This window comes from Mytilus trossulus, chromosome 7 (genome assembly GCF_036588685.1).
Source record: "Mytilus trossulus isolate FHL-02 chromosome 7, PNRI_Mtr1.1.1.hap1, whole genome shotgun sequence".
NCBI lineage: Eukaryota > Metazoa > Mollusca > Bivalvia > Mytilida > Mytilidae > Mytilus > Mytilus trossulus.
The window spans coordinates 73,840,623-73,862,068 of record NC_086379.1 but is presented as its reverse complement, the minus strand read 5'-3'; the positions used below and the strand labels follow the sequence as shown (position 1 = coordinate 73,862,068).

General features: G+C 31.2%; 1 protein-coding gene across 1 annotated transcript; it reads left to right on the top strand.

The window, feature by feature from the left end:
• Nucleotides 1–4,069: 4,069 nt before the first annotated feature.
• On the top strand, nucleotides 4,070–19,545 carry LOC134727255 (uncharacterized). Its single transcript, XM_063591634.1, has 3 exons — nucleotides 4,070–4,312; nucleotides 17,427–17,567; nucleotides 18,948–19,545. Exons 1-3 carry the CDS (start codon nucleotides 4,219–4,221, stop codon nucleotides 19,145–19,147), a joined length of 435 nt encoding a protein of 144 aa, XP_063447704.1. The 5' UTR covers nucleotides 4,070–4,218; the 3' UTR covers nucleotides 19,148–19,545.
• The last annotated feature ends 1,901 nt before the right edge of the window (nucleotides 19,546–21,446 follow it).

Sequence of the window (21,446 nt, the reverse complement as noted above, 5' to 3'; positions counted from 1 at the left end):
GTCTGTATTTTACATGTTTATGTATGCCTGTTAATCAATGTGTACATGTGTTCCAGTAAAAGTAACCATAGAGTATAAAAAGAACAACAAGAACTGTCTACGTTCAATTTGTTACCTGATTTGCAACCTCGGTTTGGACACTTTAACGTAATTCAATAAACTGGAAAGATACAGACAAAATGTATCATTGTATTCATATCAATACTTCAGGGTACCGATCGTGAAGTAGTAAAATGTTTGATATTATTTCTATTTTCGTTATTTTTAATAATATAAGTTACGAAACGCAAGTTCGAAGCGCGATAAAATCAGGTAATGTCCCCGTTGTATCCTGCGTCTTGTTGTATCTGAAAATATAAACCCAAGCGGACTAAAAGGTACAAACTTCTCCAAAGTGATGATATAATTGAAATTCATAAATATTGACTGTACTCAACTCATCTTCATTTACTCGATGAGCTTAATAAACACATAATAACAATTCATGAATTTCTAATCCGACACGCTTTTATGAAGTTACTTTCATTTTAATACAAGCAATACTTAACAATCCAAAGTAATGAATTTATAAATACATAGAAATGTAAATATCTTTATAACCAAAAGGGACAATAGAGTTTTAATAGTAAATATTAAGATAAATATAGGAAGATGTGCAAATGAGACAACTCTTCGTCCAAGTCACACTTTGTAAAAGTAAAAACATTATAGTTCAAATACGGTCTTCAACACGGATCCTTGGCTCACAACGAACAGCAGGCTATAAAGTGCTTTTAAAATTATTAGTATAAAACCATTCAAACGGGAAAACGAACGTTCTAATCTGTATAAAAACGAGAAACGAGAACATTTATGAACTACATCAACAAAGGATAACCACTCAACAAGGTCAACTTTGCGTTAAGGAGTTGAAACTTCTTACTTAAAAATTGATTCATCAACGTGGACAGGGATGCAAACAATAGTCCCCTTTTTCAATTTGCATACCAAAAGGTTCTGATATAACTATGAACGAAATATGTTACACCCAACATACATAGAAACGAGCCATTAGATAACTATCATATTTTTGACTTGGTACAGGACATTTTAAGAAAAATGGTGGTTTGAACCTGGTTTTGTGGCTTGCTTAACCTTGTTCTGTATGGCAATGTTGAATTACCGCTAACATGATAACATTGCATGACAGGAATACAGTACAAATAAATGTAAGAACACTCAGGACAGAGAAATATATTAATAAATTATATAAAAAAAGGACGAAAGATACCAAAAGGACAGTCAAACTCGTTAATCTAAAACAAACTGACAACGCCATGGCCAAAAATGAAAAAGACAAACAGAAAAACAATAGTACACATGACACAACATAGAAAACTAAAGAATAAACAACACGAACCCCACCAAAAACTAGGGGTGATCTCGGGTGCTCCGGAAGGGTAAGTACATTTCGAATAGTACATTTCGACATGTTAACCAGAGAATAAAAACTAATACCTAGAATAATTAAGGACAGTACAAAAAACTAATGAAATATAACCCGATGTTCACGGTTGACCCTACAAAAAGTAAAAAACATAAAAATACTAAACTCCGAGGAAAATTCAAAAAGGAAAATCAAAAATCAAAAGGCAAAATCAAAAGTCCAAACACATAAAACGAATGGATAACAACTGTCATATTCCTGACTTGGTACAGGCATTTTAGTGGAAATGCTGTTAGTGGAAAGCGCCATACATTGTAAAATGATAATTAACCTTCATATGAAGGAAATAGGAAATCAAATACAGAACACATAATAGCATAATAGAAGACTTGTTTTTGTACTGTTATGAATCACAGTTTATGACTAAACTCAGTACAGACCCGTCGAAATTGCATTTAATTGATAAATTCAACAACACTAAACGTCATTTTGATGATATTTTTTGGTTAAATAATCAAGAATTTTGTTAATATACTGCTGAATCTATCTCATGGAACTTGCTTTAAATAAATCGAATTTATTCGGTAATAACTGTCCTTTCCTGGATTTAGATATTTTGGTTTTAAACGGAAAAAGGATTTTTCGTTCCCTATTGTTAATTTCCCATTTTTAGATGGTGATGTTCCTTTGGAACCATCTTACGGTGTTCATATTTCACAGCTCGTCCGCTATGCCCTTGTATGTTGTGACGTTGTTTTTTTTTATACCGAACGTAATCTATGTATTACTGGTAAATTATTAAAACCAGGAATATCGTTACCATACATTACTTAAAACCTTTAACATTTTTTTTCATAGATATAAAGATTTGGTTTTGAAGTTTGGTTGTACCTGAAAAAACTTATTTCAAACGGGATAGCACATCCTCATTTTTACGGAAATTTAGAAATGATCCATGCAAACTTATCACTCCTTTGAATAAACTTGTTCTCAAAGGTTACCTATTCAACACTGTAATAAGATCATTGATTATTGTTTTTATTGGTATAAATATTGATTTTGTAATCAGTAAATTAAAAGCAAACTTCATATTACTAATATGTTATATACAAATTCACATTCATGCATCTACAATCTGTCGATACCTGTAACTTGGCATTGCACAAGGTCATGTTTTTCTCTGGCTGTTTATGACGTCTTCACACTAAATCCATTAGATTTTGGATGTGTACGGATGGATAGTTTAGTCTTAGATGCATGATGCTTTTATTAGTTGTTAGTGGCATTGAACTAGTATTTACATAACTGCGAGTACGCTCAGATCTGTTTCTTGTGTCTTTTTTTGTCGGATGTACAAGTACCCGACCACGTCCACTTGTATTGTTGTCCATCTAATGAGTTAAGCCTTTTTCAATTGATTTTTACAGTTCGTTCTTATGTTGTACTGTTATACCATTGTTATACCCAGCTTAGGGGGAGGGTTGGGATCTCGCTAACATGTTTAACCCCGGTTCATTATTTAAGTATGTGCCTGTCCCAAGTCAGGAGCCTGTAATTCAGGGGTTATCGTTTGTTTATGTTTTACATATTTGTTTTTCGTTAATTTTTTTTTATTAATAAGGCAGTTTGTTTTCTCGTTTGAATTGTTTTACATTGTCTTATCGGGTCCTTTTATAGCTGACAAGGCGGTATGGGCTTTCCTTATTATTGAAGGCCGAACGATGACCGATAGTTGTTAAAGTCTGTGTCATTTTGGTCTCTTGTGGACATTCCACATCTTCTTTTTTTATACATCATGGATACTTAAAAACCTTATTTTTTACAATTACTTCTATAATCATATATCCACGGATAATTCAAGAAATGTACGTTATAAATCATGTGAATACCGATCTGATGATATTCTCGCGGATACAATTTGCCACCAGCGGTATCGAAAAAGTTCTTAATTTGATTATTTACCTTTAACATTTACACTCAAACTCACAAATTTAAAACCATGCATATATAGTAGCTCGAATATGTGATGAGCTTTATACATTAGTAAGTCGGGTCAGAAAACAATAGCCAAAAGTAGTCTTAAACAAAGTATGTGGTTTTTTGTATTCGTATCATGTGTTTGAGCTTTTGATTTTGCAATTTGGGAGAAAATTTCGTCTTTTTGAAATACTGTTGAGGAAAAAAAATCAAAATACAAGAGATTTGAACACACAAAATACAAAAGGTTTGAACACACTAATTTGCTAAAGTACTTTCCGTTTTGAATATAATTGTAGTTCGGTATTTCTTATTTTACTTTTGCCATGTGTCTTTAATTCAAAAGCTTTTTTATATACCTGGTTGATTTTAAGAATCGATTGCATTTTGTCTTTTGCTTTCAAATAATTATTTTGTAATGTTTTCTGTTATGTTCTTCTCGTCTCTCATATTTCAGATTGTCTACTACCAATAACCAAACGACGATAGACATTTCTCTAATGTGAAAAAAAGACAGCATTACTTATAAAATATTGACGCGTTACATGCATCAATCAAGTGATAATGCTATTTCTATGAAGCATTCTATATATATTTAAGACATAAGCAGAAAATAAACATTTAATAAACAGAATGTATAATTTGTCGGGTCGCTGATTGATATATTCAATGCCTTTGCAGTATGGAATAAACTTGATTGTTTAATTCAATATATATGTGATCTGTAGTCATATTTCTGTTCATTTATCCAATGATAGAGAAATTCATGTGGACGTTCACCATCTCGTGGGCTTCAGATTGTTTCTATACGATGTATGAATGATATCTTATTTGGAAACTATTCGAAGATGGTTCGGGTGGCGGATTATCTAGTGATAAATTTGCTAGTTTTATATATTTCCTCGAAAGGTAAGACGAAATCTAAATGTATATTACTTCCGGTTTAATACTTCTCTTGTATTTAGATTTTTTTCTCGACAGTATTTCAAAAAGATGCAATTGTCTCACAAATTAAAATTTACTTACAATTGTTTGTGCATAAAAGTTTTAAGAAATTAAATTATATATGCAAGAAACTCAAATATTTCCCACACTTCCAAGTTTAAGCTAGCAAGGCCTGCAGACATATAGACATATAGATATTTTATTAAGCCAATCATGGAGTCCTAAATAGAGTTTATTAGTGGTCATTAGTTAATGGACAAATTGTTTTTTAAATGGTGTCATGCCTTTGGGGTTTGCTCATTCAAGGAGTGATACATAAATCTATTTCGAACAGCGGTATACTACGATTGATGTCATACCATGTTTGCTATATGATAGTATATAGTATCATGCATAAGTAATACCTTTGTTCTATCCAGACCAACAGCATAAGCATAATTTTGGATCTGGTGTAAAATCGTGGACATACAAGCAAACGGAAAAGTGATCTGAACAATCTGAGTATATGTACTTAGATGAACAATTATTTCATAGATTATCATTTGTAAAGTCGAATGAAGGATTTACAAATCAATCAGATCGAGCCATTTAGTGCATTTTAGTTACACTGTAAACACATACTTTTCTTTGTTAGCTTTCTAAATCTTGAAAATTGCACACAATTCATAATAATGGTATTCAATAAACCATATTTACTCGAATTCAAATTTATATATATAAATATATATATACATTGGAATAATTAAAATATCATTGCTACTGGTTTGTAATTTGAGATTTCAATAAAAAATATTCTAGCACAAAAAAAAAAGAAACGAAAGTTAATATTTATTATAAATGACAATTGGTATGAAAACTTCTCTATGATCTTCATTCCTGAATATGGCGACACATTGCATTAATTACGTAACCGACAGTAGTTGTCGTTTTATTATATGTATCATATTTGTTTTTCGTTCATTTTTTTTACATATAAATTAGACTGTTAGTTTACTCGTTTGAATTGTTTTGCATCGTCATTTCGGGGTCTTTTATAACTAAATATGCGGTATGGGCTTTGTTCATTGTTGAAGGGCGTACGGTTATCGATAGTTGTTAATTTCTGTGTCAGTTTATATTTGGAGTGAAAGGAGATCCTCTCTAGTCAACAATACCACTAAATAAGTGTAAAAACCATAATCGGTAGAATCAACTCTATGGCATTTAATCTTTAAGGATAATCCAAATTTCAATTTATTGTACAATAAAATACCCGCTTTTTCTCAACTTCAAAACCTTTTTAGTAGAAATATAAATAAATGACACGATTAAAAAAATATAAGTTGATGCCAAAAAGAGAAAACGTTCGACTTTTCAGTCTAGCGGCAATAATCTATTTATCATCATACAAAATAATTTTTCAATAATTTCTCCAAAAATTTAGTTACATATTTTTCGTTCAATTGACATGTTCATGATAATTTTGTGTAGAGGGTAATAAATTGCTTTACATTACAACAATAAGATTTTCGCTACTAAATTACTTGACATTCGATAACAATCATGTCTAATTATTAACTCAACGTCTTCTCCTCTAAAGTTAAAATGCTATAAAAGTTAGTCGTATTTTGCTCAGTGATGTAATTATGGTACACTTTAATTCCTCTTTCTCCGTGGGTTCTTGGTTTTAACGTTAATTTAAAATTGACAGAACGAAGATTGGTTTGGATATTCGTGTTACAAATAGAATTGTAGTTAATAATGATGAAATTGCAAAACAATAAAAAAAGAAAATATTATTTATAATTGAGATTAAGGATAGAAACTATATTGAATTGTTTAGAGAACTTAACCTTATGGTCCATACCTTCTTTAAAAGTCTTGCCAGTAAAAAAAAGCCATATTTTAAGACTGAAAAGTTGTTTCCATAATAAATAAGATTATATATTAGATTTATAGTCTGGTTCCTTTACAAGTGTCAATGTATTTAACAACTTCTGATAAGGAGGCGTGGGTTATGAAATCAACGTCCATCATGGACTTAAATGTGAACAGCAACTCAAAAAGGTCTAGTTATGTCAGATTATAATATACATGGTTGAAGGAATGGGAATTGGAATAGTTTTTGTTATATTCGATATGTAACGACAGAAGGGCACAGTGTATGACCCCAGTGGAAAATAAAATGTGTAATATGAAGGTATTGGCATGACGATTAAAACATGTATGGTTAAAGGGTAAACAACTATGACAACACATGGTTAAGGATTAGTCATCTAAACCATCTTAATAAGCTAGTATTTGAGCTTGATTTGCAAATGTCATGCCATGGCAAACAAAAATGTATAGGTTATTGGATACAGTTCTGTGTCATACTAATTCGTGCGCTCCATAGAGTAATATAGTGAATTTAATATATCATCTTAAAGTTTCCAATGAACATTTGAAGGTATTTATTGTGTATTAGCTACTGGATTTACGCATACCTCGGCTTCAATTTGTAATCTGTTTCATACTTTTCTGTGACTTTACCCAGTTCTATTAATTTATTTGAACTTGTCATTAACTTTTGTAAAAATGATTATAACAACGCTAAGGCAATTAAAGATACACGACGAAAAGGTTAAATATGTTTTAAGAAATGTTAACCAAACATTAAATAAACTTAAGATCGTGGTAACGCACTTTAAAGTTATAGAAATAGTATTATTACTGCATTTGCCTGTCTTTTTTAGTCGGTACAACTATGAACTACAACTCGCTGCAGTATACTTCTTCATAACCTTACCAAACAGATGTTATCTAATTTGATTAAATGTTCCTTTGTTCCTTTGATTGTAAAAGAGGGACGAAAGATACCAAAGGGACAATCAAGCTCATAAATCTAAATTGTAAATGAATGTGCTGCAAGTTTACTTCTACAGCCTTCTTTAGCCAATATTTATCAAATGTACCAGGATTATAATTTAATAATGTTGACTTGAGTTATCATTGATTTGTTAATAATTATAAATTAACTGTTAACAAAACTTTGAATCTTTGAAAAAAAATAGTCTTTTCTACCTCAGGCAAAGAATACCTTATCTTTCAAACATTTTTTTATTCGATCGTCACTGATGAGTCTTTTGTAGAAGAAACGCGCGTCTGGCGTATATATAATTTTAATCCTGGTATCTATGATGAGTTTATTAAATACGACAGACGCGCGATTTGTCTACACAAGACTCAACAGTGACGCTCATATCAAGTTATGGCAAAGATGAGGATAAAAAAAAAGTTCATATTCTTTAAACGGTTCTGATTTTATTTCGGCAAGAACATGACCAAAGAGTAAGATTATTACTAGTACTGTATTAACGAATTCTGGCGATTATGAAATCGAAGTACTTACCGAGCTGGTTATGAAATCATACCCTCCAACAGCCAGATAAACTCATCATATATACCATAATTAAAAATTTGCATTTGCGCCCGATGTGGGTTTCGTCTACAAAAGACACATCAATGACAAGTGTTTGCAGAAACCATTATTTATATGAAGGACTCCTCTCTTTAATATTTTTATCACATCATATCAATGCAATCTTTCTTTCTCATTATATTGTATACACTGCTATTCATTTTCTATCTTTGTTGCTTTACAATGTCTTCTTTCTCGTGTTTCATTTTTTGCCCTACTGATCCAAATCTTCTCTGACCATAATGACATATTTCAGTTATTTTGTCCCCTGCTTATCCCTAGTGTTGTCAATTAAGTTACAAAATATCATTATGTTATATAATATCAGCCCTTAGGGTGTCTAAGGTTTAGATTGTTATGAATATGTAGGGATTATATCCGTGTTCGCTGTCTACGCAAATTTGTATTAATCTCTATAAAAAAATGAAATAAAGTAATCATTTTACTTTTGTTTCAAACTATATATAACCACTTTTGATATGTATTCCCCAAATACCAGACGCCATGATTAAATTGTGTACAATAAGCTTGAGGAGCTGTAAAGAATGCTTATAAGTCTACCTTATAAACTATAACCACATTTGTTATTTGTATAATAAGGTGTTATTTCTAGTTGAATTGTCCTCTTACCATTTGTCGTTTCCATTCACTGTAATGATTTCAGGTCTTGTCGAGTTATTTTGATTTTACTGTCCACTGAACATACATGACAATTATTTAATGATATCAGAATTCTCCTTGAAGCCAAAACAAAGCTGTTGCAGATAATAAGTGTGGTGTTTTTCAATCTTCAGAAGCTGTTTTCCTTCAACATGATGTCACTGGGCTTCTAAAATGTTGTAAATTACAAAATTTTCAAGAAAAAAATATCTCACAAACAGGCTTAGCTTTGAAGATTTTGGCAAAATGCGTGCTTCAAAAATGTCGTATGTGAACTTGAACATTTTCGTAAATAGCAGTGAAATAAAAACTTTGACATTTCTGGATTATCCAAGAACTTAAATTCTTTTCACGGAAATACAGAAATGTACAATAATTTTTTTCCCAAAGCCATTTTACAACGATTTTCAAGTTTTCAATGAACATTTTAGAAGCAAACTGACATGGCAATTTTGTAATATGTCTTATTTCACACATTTTGATTGTTCTAACTGTATGCTATTTTGTAATACCAAAGATTTCCTCCCGCCCAGATCATTGGTGTCAAATAGTATTTTTAGCCAAAACAGTCATATACGACATTTTAGAAGCCCATCGACGATAAGCAACTTTTAGCATAATAATTGATATAACTTTTTTTATTGTGTCAAGCCTGAGCATGTAAATTTTGATTTGGTTAAAAGCAACATGTATCAGCTTTATTCTCAAAATTTAAAAAATCAAACAAAATCAAAAGTAATTGAAAAGTTCGAAGGATGTACTTTTCAGACATATCACTGCATTTGTTTTTGGTTGTTAATCAAATACGTTCATAGGTATGCTAATGAAATTTAAAAGAGGGGCGAAAGATACCAGAGGGACTGCCAAACTCATAAATAAAATATACACTGACAACACCATGACTAGAAATGAAAAAGACAAACAGACAAATAATAGTACACATGACACAACATAGAAAACTTATGACTAAGCAACACGAACCCCACCAAAAACTGGGGTGATCTCAGGTGCTCCGGAAGGGTAAGCAAATCCTGCTATATATGTGGCACCAGTCGTGTTGCTCATGTTGTTACAAACCCGGTAAATAGTCTAATTCGATAGGTCACGTTCATAAAGGAGAAGGGAATTGTAGTTACGACGTAAGGAACATATTCGATATCATCCGTGAAACGGTCAACTCGTGATGGCGTCCGTAAAATTTACAAAGGGATGATTTTGAAATATCAAATTCGAGTCACTTAAGCTTACTAGGAAGTATCAAATTCATATGAAATTCTTTGTCACGTTGGTTAACAATAAGACACCGGACAGTGATGGAAAATTGGTGGACCAGAAACTGATTAAATCTATGTAAGTAGCGGACGGTTAGTCCGATCAATCGATTACAAGCAAGAGTGATCTGAAGAAAAGATGATTGATTTACATTTAATTTGATGATGACCACTACGTGTGAAAATCATTTCGTTTGCCTAATGCCATGATTTAGTTATCTATCTTAAATGGGTGAATAGACGCCGTAAATTGTGTTGTATTATTACATAATTGAGTATATTTTAAATTACAATAAATTACATCCTTGACCATTTTATGTCTTTCAAAATATAAATAAAGAATGAACGGCTTGAAAAGCGGTATGAGGTTGGTGAAATATATCAAAGAGTTATGATTTTATAAACGATATTTTATCTGAGACAATACATACACTATAAATATAGCAAAAATAAATTGTGTGAAATATAAGTGAAAGATGAAGAACGAACAAGAGTCCATTTTTAAATACAAACTAATCCTGAAGAGTAACATGTGGTAGGCGAACTTTACAACTCTATCCTATAACATATTTTTTCGTCAAATAGTTGTCAAATAATTTTAATAAAAGTGATCTTATAAATATAAGCAACAGTAGTATTTGGCTTTTCAAAAGTCATAAATCGATTAGAGTAAATAAATCCGGGTCTCAAACAAAAACCGAGGAACCACATTAACTATAAGAGGGAAAACAAACGCTTACACACAGGGAATAATACCATTGGTCATTGAATATCCAATTATTTTTGGACTGTACAATTTTTTGGGTGTTTTCAGTGCATGTTCTTGTCTGTTCAATTCGGTAGATCAATAACTATACACTTATATCTTTAAAAGTAATTCTTCCTGTCTATACTATGAACTTATATTTGGTCATTGCTCAAGTCCTGGGTGTGCACTGATTGAGTATAAGAGAACATAATTAAATTGATATTTGTCTTTGCGTTGAACTAGCTTTTAATGTAGTGAGATTATGTTTAGATTTGTACTTTGTGTCTTTTTTATGTCAGATCTTTATGTGCGTCGTGCTTCGTTCATTGATTAAGCAAGCAAACGGATTTTAACAATTTGTTTTTGTGTCCAGTGTAATGGAGATGATTGGGCGTGCACCTTTCCAAAAAATATCCTGTAAGTCTGTGATTGTTGATGGTTGCAGGGTATCATATTTATTGTTTGTTCATTGTTGTGGTTTCAACCAGGTCGTTGTTTTATTTATTTGAAATGTTTCACATTTTGCTTTGTTTTGTTTAGACAGGCACATGAATATAGGGCAAGACTAATTTAGATTTTTTTACGATATCAACCTACAAAATTGTAATGCCAATCTATGGAATAACTAAAGGCTAATTGAATAAAGCTGACAAAAAGAAAATATGCCCTTCAACAGGCAAATAAACTCATAATAGATACCAGCATTTAAACTTTGTATTGGGCCAGATGCTCGTTTCGATGACAAAAGTCTCATCAGTGACAACTTTTTGCAGTAACCCTTATCTATATGAAGGACTTCTCACTGTTATATTTGTTCTCTTCATATTATTACATCTTTTTTTCTCATTGTATTATTATATTGTATACACTGATATTCATTTTCTTTTTTTGTTGCATAAAAGTGCCTACTTTCAAGTATGCAATTTGTTTGTCCTAGTGATACACATTTTCTCTGACCATAATAGCATATTTCAGCTATGTTGTCCCCTGTTTATACTTTAATCAATTAAGCTACAAAATAGCATTATGTTATTTAATAGCAACACTGCAGGATGACTTAGGAGTAGATTGTTCTGAATACGTCGGGATTGTAACCTTGTTCACTGCCTATGCAAAATTGTAATAATTTCTATACACAAAAAAATATTTTTTTTATTTTGTTTTGTTTCAATCTATATATAGGCAAACTGTTTTCCCTAAATACCCGACGCCAATATTGAATTGTGTTTATTAATAAGCTTATGAAGCTGTAAAGAAGACTTTGAAGTTTGCTTTATAAACTATATCCACATTTGTCATTTGTAAAATAAGGTGTTATTTCCAGTTAAATAGTCATCTTATCATTTGTCGTTTTCATTCACTGCAGGGATTTCAGGTCTTTTTGGAGTTATTTAGATTTTACTGTCCACTGAACATTCATGACAATTATTTTATGATATCACGTCTCCTTGAACCAATACAAAATTGTTGGTGTTTATCTATCTTAAGAAACTATGTTCCATCAAGATAATCAACTTTTAGCACAATATTCATATAACTTTTTATCTTTTTAAATTCTGAGCATGTTGATTATGATTTGGTTAGATTGAACGACTTATTTACTTCATTCTCTAGAATTCCAAATAAAACAAAAACAAAATTAATTGAAAAGTTCAAAGATGTCTCCTTTTCAGACATATCACTGCATTTTATTTTTGTTGTTTTAGAGTCACTTAAGTTTAACCAGGTAAAAGGTAAAATCACAAAAATACTGAACTCCGATGTATTTGCAAACAGAAAGTCCCTAATCACATGTCAATATCAAATGACAAAACACATAAACATCGAATGGACAACAACTGTCATATTCCTAACTTGGTACAGGCATTTTCAAATGTAGAAAATGTTGGATTGAATCCTATTTAACATCGTTAAAACACTCGAAATGTTCGTATTAATTTCTTTGTCACGTTGGTTTACACTAAGACACTGGACAGTGATGGAAAATTTGTGGACCAGAAACTGATTAAATCTATGTAAATAGCGAACGGTTAGTCCGATCAATCAATTACACACAGGAATGATCTGAAGAAAAGATGATCTACATTTAATTTGATGATGACCACTACGTGTGAAAATCATTTCGTTTGCCTAATGCCATGATTTAGTTGTCTATCTTAAATAGGTGAGGAGACGCCGTAAATTTTGTTGTATTATAACACAACTGAGCATATTTTAATTTACAATAAGTCACAAAATATTAAAAAAAAAAACCGACATAAAACCGGTATGAGGTTGGTGAAATATACCAAAAGAGATATATTTTTGTAAACGATATTTTATCTGAGACAATACATAAACGATACCGCACAAATCAAAAGTGAGAAATAAAAGTGAAAGATAAACAACGAACACAAGTTAATTATTGAATACAAATTAATCCAGAAGAAATACATATGGTAGGTGAACTCCACAAATATATACTACATATAGTTCGTTTCTGTGTGTGTTGCATATTAGTATTTCCGTTGGGTCGTTGTTCTCTTCATATATTTGATGTGTCTCCCTCAGTTTTAGTGTGTAAACTAGGTTTATTTTTCCTCAATCGATTTATGAATTTCTTACAGCGGTATCCTATTGTTGCCTTTATTTTTCCTTTAGAATAGAAATTTAATTAATCCTGAATGAGGTCAAATTTAAAAAAAACACCCATTTTTGTTTTGAACTGAGGCCAATGCCATCGTCGCCTCGAAACATAAAGTTGCATCGATATTTCGCAGTTATATTGCAAGAGAAATAGTATAATAAAAACAAGTAAATGCATTAGAGGATAATGAAGAGAGGGTATCGGTAGTAACCCATCTTCGTATGATGTTTTAATCAAGTCAACTGAATAAGGGAAAATCACACTATAACCTCTCATATCACAAGTTGAATTCCCAAACCCAAAGCTTCCCGTCTTGTTTTAAACAATTTTATGTAAACGATGCAAGATTGAATTGTAATTATATTGGTTTTAAAAGTAACTGCCTTGATGTAAATTAAAGTTGTAAATTCTAATGGATAGGATTGTTTTTAAGAATTCTAAAATATTCGGAAAAATATTGTAAACTACTGGTTAAGAGCCTTTGTTTTCTTATTCGATATTTCAATAGGAAGGACTTACACCCAGTGTTCAAAATAATATAAATAAAACTTACATAGTGTACAACATATTTATGATATGAATAGATAAGATGAGAATGCCACGGGTACACACTGTTTTGTATGTTATTACTAACTAAAAGATGTGATTGGGAAGGTCATGAAGGTTAATTTGTGCTCGAGATTTGATTTAAACACTGCCAATTATCATTTTCCAGTTATATAACGTTTATTTAGCTGATTATGTCACAAGACCGGTCCCTTCTTTTATATTTGATATAATTGATTATATATTTATATATATTCTCTGTTACAATGTAATTTTTAGTTAATGAGAAATTAAATTCATTCACCCTAATCTTGACTTTTACCCATTTTTCACCAGTCCTACTTGAGTCAACTATCAGTAGTAGAAGTTTACATCTGTTTGACTGTCCCTCTGGTATCTTTCGTCCCTCTTTTACATCATGCATTCCCTAATAGTTATGTGTGGTTTTGAGATTGTTGTAAGTTGTGCTTGCTATAGGCTTATTATAAACAATGGTAAGTTAACACAGAATCCAAGAGCTTATTTCTGGTGTTGAAAGAAATCATTGAAAAAATCTATAGTGAAGCAGGGATTAAATGGTTACCGAATAATAATGAGCAATAACCAAGATACAGCTTCCCTTTTTAAGGATTCTGATTTGATACAAAAATTCCTAGTTTTCGTTTATCAAGTGATTGTATTAAAATTAATCCCAAATATGCAGATTTTCCAAAAGAGATCTACTCAAAATTCGAATAAAAATGTACAACTGATTATATTATGAATGAACTTTGTAATATCAAAAGATGGTAAACATGCTTATTAAAAACTCATCGATATATTCAGTATAACAAACTACACTGCTGTACTTTTTCAATGTCTCAGCCAGATAACAGTTTACCATAGAAAACCACAATTTAACTCGTTTACTCTGAGGGATTAATGACAAACGCAAGATATCAAAAGTCATTCAATTAGCCTTTTATGTCTCTTGTGGAAAAAACATATCAAAGGTTTCATTGAATATTCGTGATCAAGTTAAAACGAAATTTCTTTGAAAACAGTCTGGCTGTCATTTCAAAATGTGAAAACAAAATCTTATTTTATATCTGAAGTCATAAATGTTATTAATACAAACCTCATGTGTTTTGTTGATCAATATTATCTCCGTAACAAATGAAATACTGATGAATTTTATTTTCGACAAAATTTTAGTCTATAGTTTGAATGTTCTTTCCATTCATTTTCAGATAAATAAATAAATTTGTTTACACTTAAAAAGGATTTTGAGCCTTCTATACACTTCTATAAATGTACAGAAATAGGAAAAGGTGTTGTAAAGCTGATATATGTATGCGTATTAAAGCTATGATACACTGTTAATGTTGGTAAATATATAAAGAAGATCTACACATGTTCCTGATATGTAAACATAGCTATTATGAAATTGATATGGTATACTGTATTGACCACAACCAAATAGAACTTTTCGAATTTAAGCGTCATGAACTAGAAATGTCATCACTGAGAGTCCTTTTACAGTTGGTGATGGATCTTTCATTGGGGTGAACTCATTCCTCATTAAGTAAATTCAGGTGTTTAATCATACTATCATGAAATACACCTTTCTTAATTTCAAATATGGGTGTACACATAAAACAGGAAATATATAGGTTTCTTGTGTACTATTTTTGGTGTTTTTGGTTAAGTTTTTTTTTTTGGCAGGCCAGCGGTTATAATCAAGTAACTGTTTCGTCACAGTTCCATGTCTGGAAACTCATCGCAGTCTACTTTAACGAGATATCAATTTCATTCAAAAACAAATTCACCGATTGTGAAGTAAAAAGGCGTAAATGTTAAATTGCAGGATCATACGCATATATGGAAAATACAAGATTTCATTGTTACCGCTACGAAACATGCTTTTTTATGTTTTTAAAGCTAGTTCAACTAAATTATATATTTTCTTGTGATATAAGAACAATAAATATTTATGCAGCGTCAATCTGTTTCTAATTAAAGGGCAATCGGTAATAGTTCCGATCTTATATATGGATAATAATGAATGAAGACAAGCATTTGCGAAAGATGTGAATAAAACTTTATCTTTCTAAACGAAAAATATTGCGGCCATAAATTTTAAGTCCTTAGTACGTGTAAACAGATAAGAATATAATCTTGAACTCGATGATTGACGACATAATTTCCGTTTCCATCATGTTTTGTTGATGATGAGATTACTCGTGTAATAACGTTTCATATAAAAACAAATTTTTATTATACCACTGATTTTAAGAAAACAATAGTATGCAGGAGGATAGATGTCGGCGAATCCAAAAACATATTATTCAAATTAAGTAAACCGGAAACAAATCGCCTAATCAATGGTATTACGTCGAAAATACATAGACTCGTGGTACCGTCCTCGCCTAAAGTGCGACAAGTCATGTATTTGATTTTAGCAGGATTGTACCAAAGTATCCAAAACTGGCATTTGGAGCATATCGGCTCTTCGTCAAAATAGTGTGTCCCAGAAAAACTACAGAATTTTCCTGTTGACTGTGGCAATAGAAGAAGCACGTGTACTGCATGACCATGTTCTTGTCTTGAATATGCATTTAATTTGACACTTGGCGTTTAAAAGCCTTTAATCATTATCACCATCATCGAAAATGCATTTTTTTTTAACAAAAGGCTAAGCATTCACACAACAAATTAAACATCATACTGATTGTTTTATATTACGTAAAGGCAAACGTGTTTTTTATATCATTATTTTGTATGCACTATGCAATGATAAAATGTGTCTGTGTCATTTCATGTTATTGCATCAATTCCGGCATTATCTTCGAAAAAAATCAACGAAGACCGTTTGAAGACATAAGTAATCCCTGCAGTATAGAACAATTGATAGAAGGATTGCGGTTGTCAGTTTTTGCTATCCAAAAGGTTTCACTGATTTAACTGCGGATTTACAACTTCGACTCAACAAATAGAGATAACGTATTATTGCTCGATGAAAATATCAACAACTCTTGTCGAATTTTTATTTGGACAATAAAATGTTTGCTACAGTAAGGGAAGGGGAACCAGGAGGTCGAGTCCTTAATTTTGCTCTTTTTTTTAACCCATGTAATTTTCAAATTTATTTTTTCAAAATTTTGCTGTTTCGTGTTTGGATTGGATATTAATTTGTTTTTAATTCAAAATTAAATTAAATGTTGTAATGAAAACTATTAAACCAATTTTCCTTCAAAAATAGCGCAAATTAATTTGGGTAGCTATCCGGGTTAAGTTTTGAAGTATGCCTTTTTCTTGACTGTTTGTTTCAAACATTAGTAATGCATTGTGAATGATATAGTTACGGCAATGTCAATGTCTTCATCACCAATTGTAAAATACGATTTTTTTTCATCCAGTCGATGATATTCTTGTGTATCAAATTCCATGTCCAAATGTACTTTGAATTAAACACGTTTACATGAACTCAATTTACCGACGTCATGTGTTTGTTTCTATTGTTAATTTTATAGTTTTAGTTGGAAATGAAAATGTGGAATGTGTCAAAGACCTAAAAACTCGACCAAAGAGCAGAAACCAGCCGTAGGCCAACTATGAGCATTCAATACTGTACAGCGATAAAATGTCATACCCAGAGACTTGCTTCAGCTCGCTATTTTCTGTACATTTTTTTGTAGATTAAGAATATATATGGTTAAGCTTTTCTGTTGAGCAGTGTTTTTTTTTTGATAGTACTAGTTTAAACTTACAGAGTAATTTTAAAGCAGTGTTTTGTTTTCTTTGTATAGGTCTCGCAGAAACATTATTGTGTGTCAGATGTTCTAGCGATAGTGATCCTGAATGTGAAGATGATCCGAAATCACCATCGCCTTGTCCAGAATCACAACAACGTTCTGCTTGTCAAACCGTCAGAGAAAAGAATGTGAAAGGTACGATGCGGATTTTTTGTTCTTTAAAAAATCAATTATAAATGGCATAAATTCCCAGTTTGTAAATCTCATCTCAGCGAAGTGTCCACTCGTTTATTTACTTTTTGGTTATTTTTACAACCGACACAACCAGCATTTACAATAAACTATGTATTAACATGTGATTTATATCACGGATATATAATGAAACACAAAAAGCGAAAAAGAAAAGCGAGCTTAGAATATAGGATCTCTTAGTTAAAAACACAACAGTTGTATGTGTAAACTGAAATTCAATTTTGATAAATGAATATTGCTCTAGTCTCGTATACTATATGCTTTTAGGCAAAAGTAAATGTCAAATATCTAAACAGGGTCGGAAGATACCACAGTGTATAATAAATGTTTCGACTAAAGTTACTCTTGGAACAAAAACGTTGATCTTTTCATGAAAAAACAAAATTGAACCTCGCCTTTTAAGTAACAGATATCAACGCTTAGCCTGGACCAGGTGAGCCAGATTCTCAGGCTATCAAAACCTAATTTACATTAAAATTCTTCAAACTTTTATAATATCTATGTTGTCTGTCTGCTAAGTACCGAACGTGACCTATTCCCGAATATGACGGATTTCCGAGTGTGAATCTCGGTTTTAGTTTGTAAGCCGGATATTTTTGTTCTCTCAATCGATGTATGACTTTTAACAGCGTTAAACTACTGTTGCTTTTGTTTAAGCAAAAGACTTTTAGTTTATAGATGGAATCGTGTATAAACACATTTTATATTCAAAACAACTTTTGACGAAATATCAGAACAATAATGTTAAGTCTGCAATCTTGTGAATCAAATTTTTGTTCTTCTTCGTCGGGATTCGAAGTTGTTGTATTGGGATATTGAGACAATACTGCGTGCACTGTATCGATCGCTCTAGACAATTCAGTCACCTAGACTGAACTTATTATTCAGCTTTCGGTGGCCTAGAGTTGTAACAAAGTACATGAAATATAAGGCTTGGAATTAACTGCAGATTAGCAAAATATCTATCGTAAGGGTAAAATCACTAAATACTGAACTGAAAATTCAAAACAAAATGTCCATAATCAAATCGCAAAATCAAAAGCTCAAAAACACCAAACGAACGTGTATCAACTGTCATATTACTTACTTGATACAAGAATTTTTTAAGGAGATAAGAATCCCATGGATATCGAGACACCATTACCAGCACTTTGTTCATCGCTCTAGACACCCAGCCACCTAGATTGAACTAATAATTCATCCTTCAATGACCTATGGTTACTTTTCCTCGTCAGTACAATCTATAAAAATGTGTATATAATGCTGATGCTAATACTTTTATTCTGTTTATTTACGTAACGTTCGTTAAATCTTTTGTTTCAGGTGAAATTGTAAAATTTATTCGAGGTTGCTCAACTGTTTCACTGAAAAATAATATGGAAGCTTCAGATTGTCGTAAACGGAATGATAACATTACAGTGTGTTATGAACTTTGCTTCACAGATGGATGTAACTTAGGAACACAATTTAGTCTTAGTCCCTCTTTGTGGATATTCCTTGTATTACTATTGCTCGGTTTATAATGTCAAGGACTTATATGTATAGAAATCAGAATATAACTATGTTTTCAAAATAAGTGTTTTAGAATCAAAAGTAGTCAAACCATATGAATATTACATTGTTTAGTTTGTATATTTAATATAGACATTAGTTTATTACTTAGCAATGTGTACTATACCAAGCATTTATCAGTGATTTGACAAAAATCTTATTTTATTAACAAGTAGCTCAATTATGTATAAATAGTTATTTGATGATTAATACAAAAGTGGTGTTTATATTTTCAGTATCTATATTATGAAAGCAAACGTGCTATTTATGAAGATATTTTGAAATGTAATTCGTTGATATTATTATGATTTCTTTGTGAACTTTACTGATACGATATCGGAACATAGTACACAATGTATGTCATGTTTTCTTAATTTAACGAATTTCATTCTACAAGCTGCCTTATGAGCTAATATAAATATCAAAAGTCGATAAATAAATTTTGCATTGGATAGCCATGAATAGGAACAAATGTATATATATACTTGTATAATTACAAGAAAACGAGACGTGTCGCGAGGATATGAAAATGACCACCATACCTTAATACATGTTGAAACCAGGCAATAAGCTTAATACGTAAAAGCATTGTATTGAAGAAAAAACTTCGGAATAATACCCTTACCATGATTTGTTTAATTGCATGGGCTTTAATCCCGTTAATATTATGTCATCAAAAATCTGAAAAAAAGTCGATTAGGTACTCACTGCAATATACCAATGAACCAAAAGTATTTCATTATGTACTGGCATTACAAAAATAATGTCCGCCCATCTGTTGAATTTGGGGAAGGAAGACGGACATATCGGGATCATCTGAAAACAGATTCCAAATAAATTACTTGCATTTTCTTTTCAATTGGCGAAAGAAATTTTTCAGCATGATATAAGGTAAATTCATAAAAATTCTGAACTCCGAGGAAAATTAAAAACGGAAAGTTCCTAGTCAAATGGCAAATTCAAAAGCTCAAGCACATCAAACAATTGGATAACAACTTTAATACGTAAACTAGTACTTCCAAATTTGTCCTATACTTGCATGTCTCTCATTTTCATGACAAATCAAGGAGAAATCTGGAAAAGTAGATATTCAGTCATTTGGCATATGATCTGTGACAAAATTATCTTGATAAGATGGGGATGTAATTATTGAGTAAATCACTATGCATTATCACCAGCTAATTGTTTTATATTTAATCATTTTATTTCAAATTTTATGAGGTTAATCTTTTATGAAATATTTTTTTCTGTGTGATGGTTAAATTTTAGTGCCAACAAGGAACAAACATAAACAATATATTGTTTATACTAACAAATTTTAAACCTTGTATAAACATATTTCTTGGTCGATCGATCTTTTTCCGTCGTTACGGACGCCAGATATTCAACTGTTTTTGCTTTTTTAAATGAATTCCAAGAATATGAAATTGTGACGTCATATTCTCTAAAACATTCTTACACAATACGTTTTCGAAAGGACATTGATGCAAATAATAAATGTTGATTGAACTACGAATTAGACGTCCGTGTACAGACTCAAGAATCAACCAATCAAAATGCTGGATTTCATGTTTCGAGCAATTTTTTTTTGTGCTCCGAGCACTGAGCAAAGTTTTTGACATCAACCCCAGTACGGCATCTTACTATTTGGGTCATTTTCAAAAAATGTCGAATTTTCAGTACACCCATGCTAAAACTTTTATTTTTAATGGACATTTCAGTTGTAATGGTTTACATGAAAGCTTGTAGGATACAGAACATTAATAATAAAAACGATTTACATCTAGTTTATTAAGATTAAAATGTATTTAAGTCCGATTTTAGGGGTATTTGTATTCATACAATGTCAGAAAAAAACAAATTTCAAATGATTTTTTTTCAAATTTTCTGATCGCCTTGATATCTGCAAAAGGGACTTTTTAAGAAAATTAATTAATACTCTAACAAAACATCGTAGCTTCTTTATCATTTTATGTAACATCTAATCTACAAACTTAATTTAATCAGCGTACGGGAGCTTAATGTCCATCCTATTACCGCTACTTAAATCAGTCGTTCAATTTTTCTCCCTATGAATATTGAATCAGTAACTATTGATTTCAAAAGTGCAAAGGTACCTTTTCATTTAAAAGCCCCAATTCTTGAACGACAGTGTACAGAAGAAAAAAAATTCAAGACTTTTTTCATGTCTGCTGTTATCAACAATTTTGTTTAATTACAACAAAGGTATACTTGAAAAAATGCAATAACGTGTTGGAAACAAAAGTCACA

Coding starts and splice junctions, on each gene's coding strand:
- LOC134727255 (XM_063591634.1), top strand. CDS start 4,219: ATGAATGATATCTTATTTGGAAACTATTCGAAGATGGTTCGGGTGGCG. Junction 4,313..17,426: donor TTTATATATTTCCTCGAAAG/GTAAGACGAAAT, acceptor TTCTTTGTATAG/GTCTCGCAGAAACATTATTG. Junction 17,568..18,947: donor CAGAGAAAAGAATGTGAAAG/GTACGATGCGGA, acceptor CTTTTGTTTCAG/GTGAAATTGTAAAATTTATT.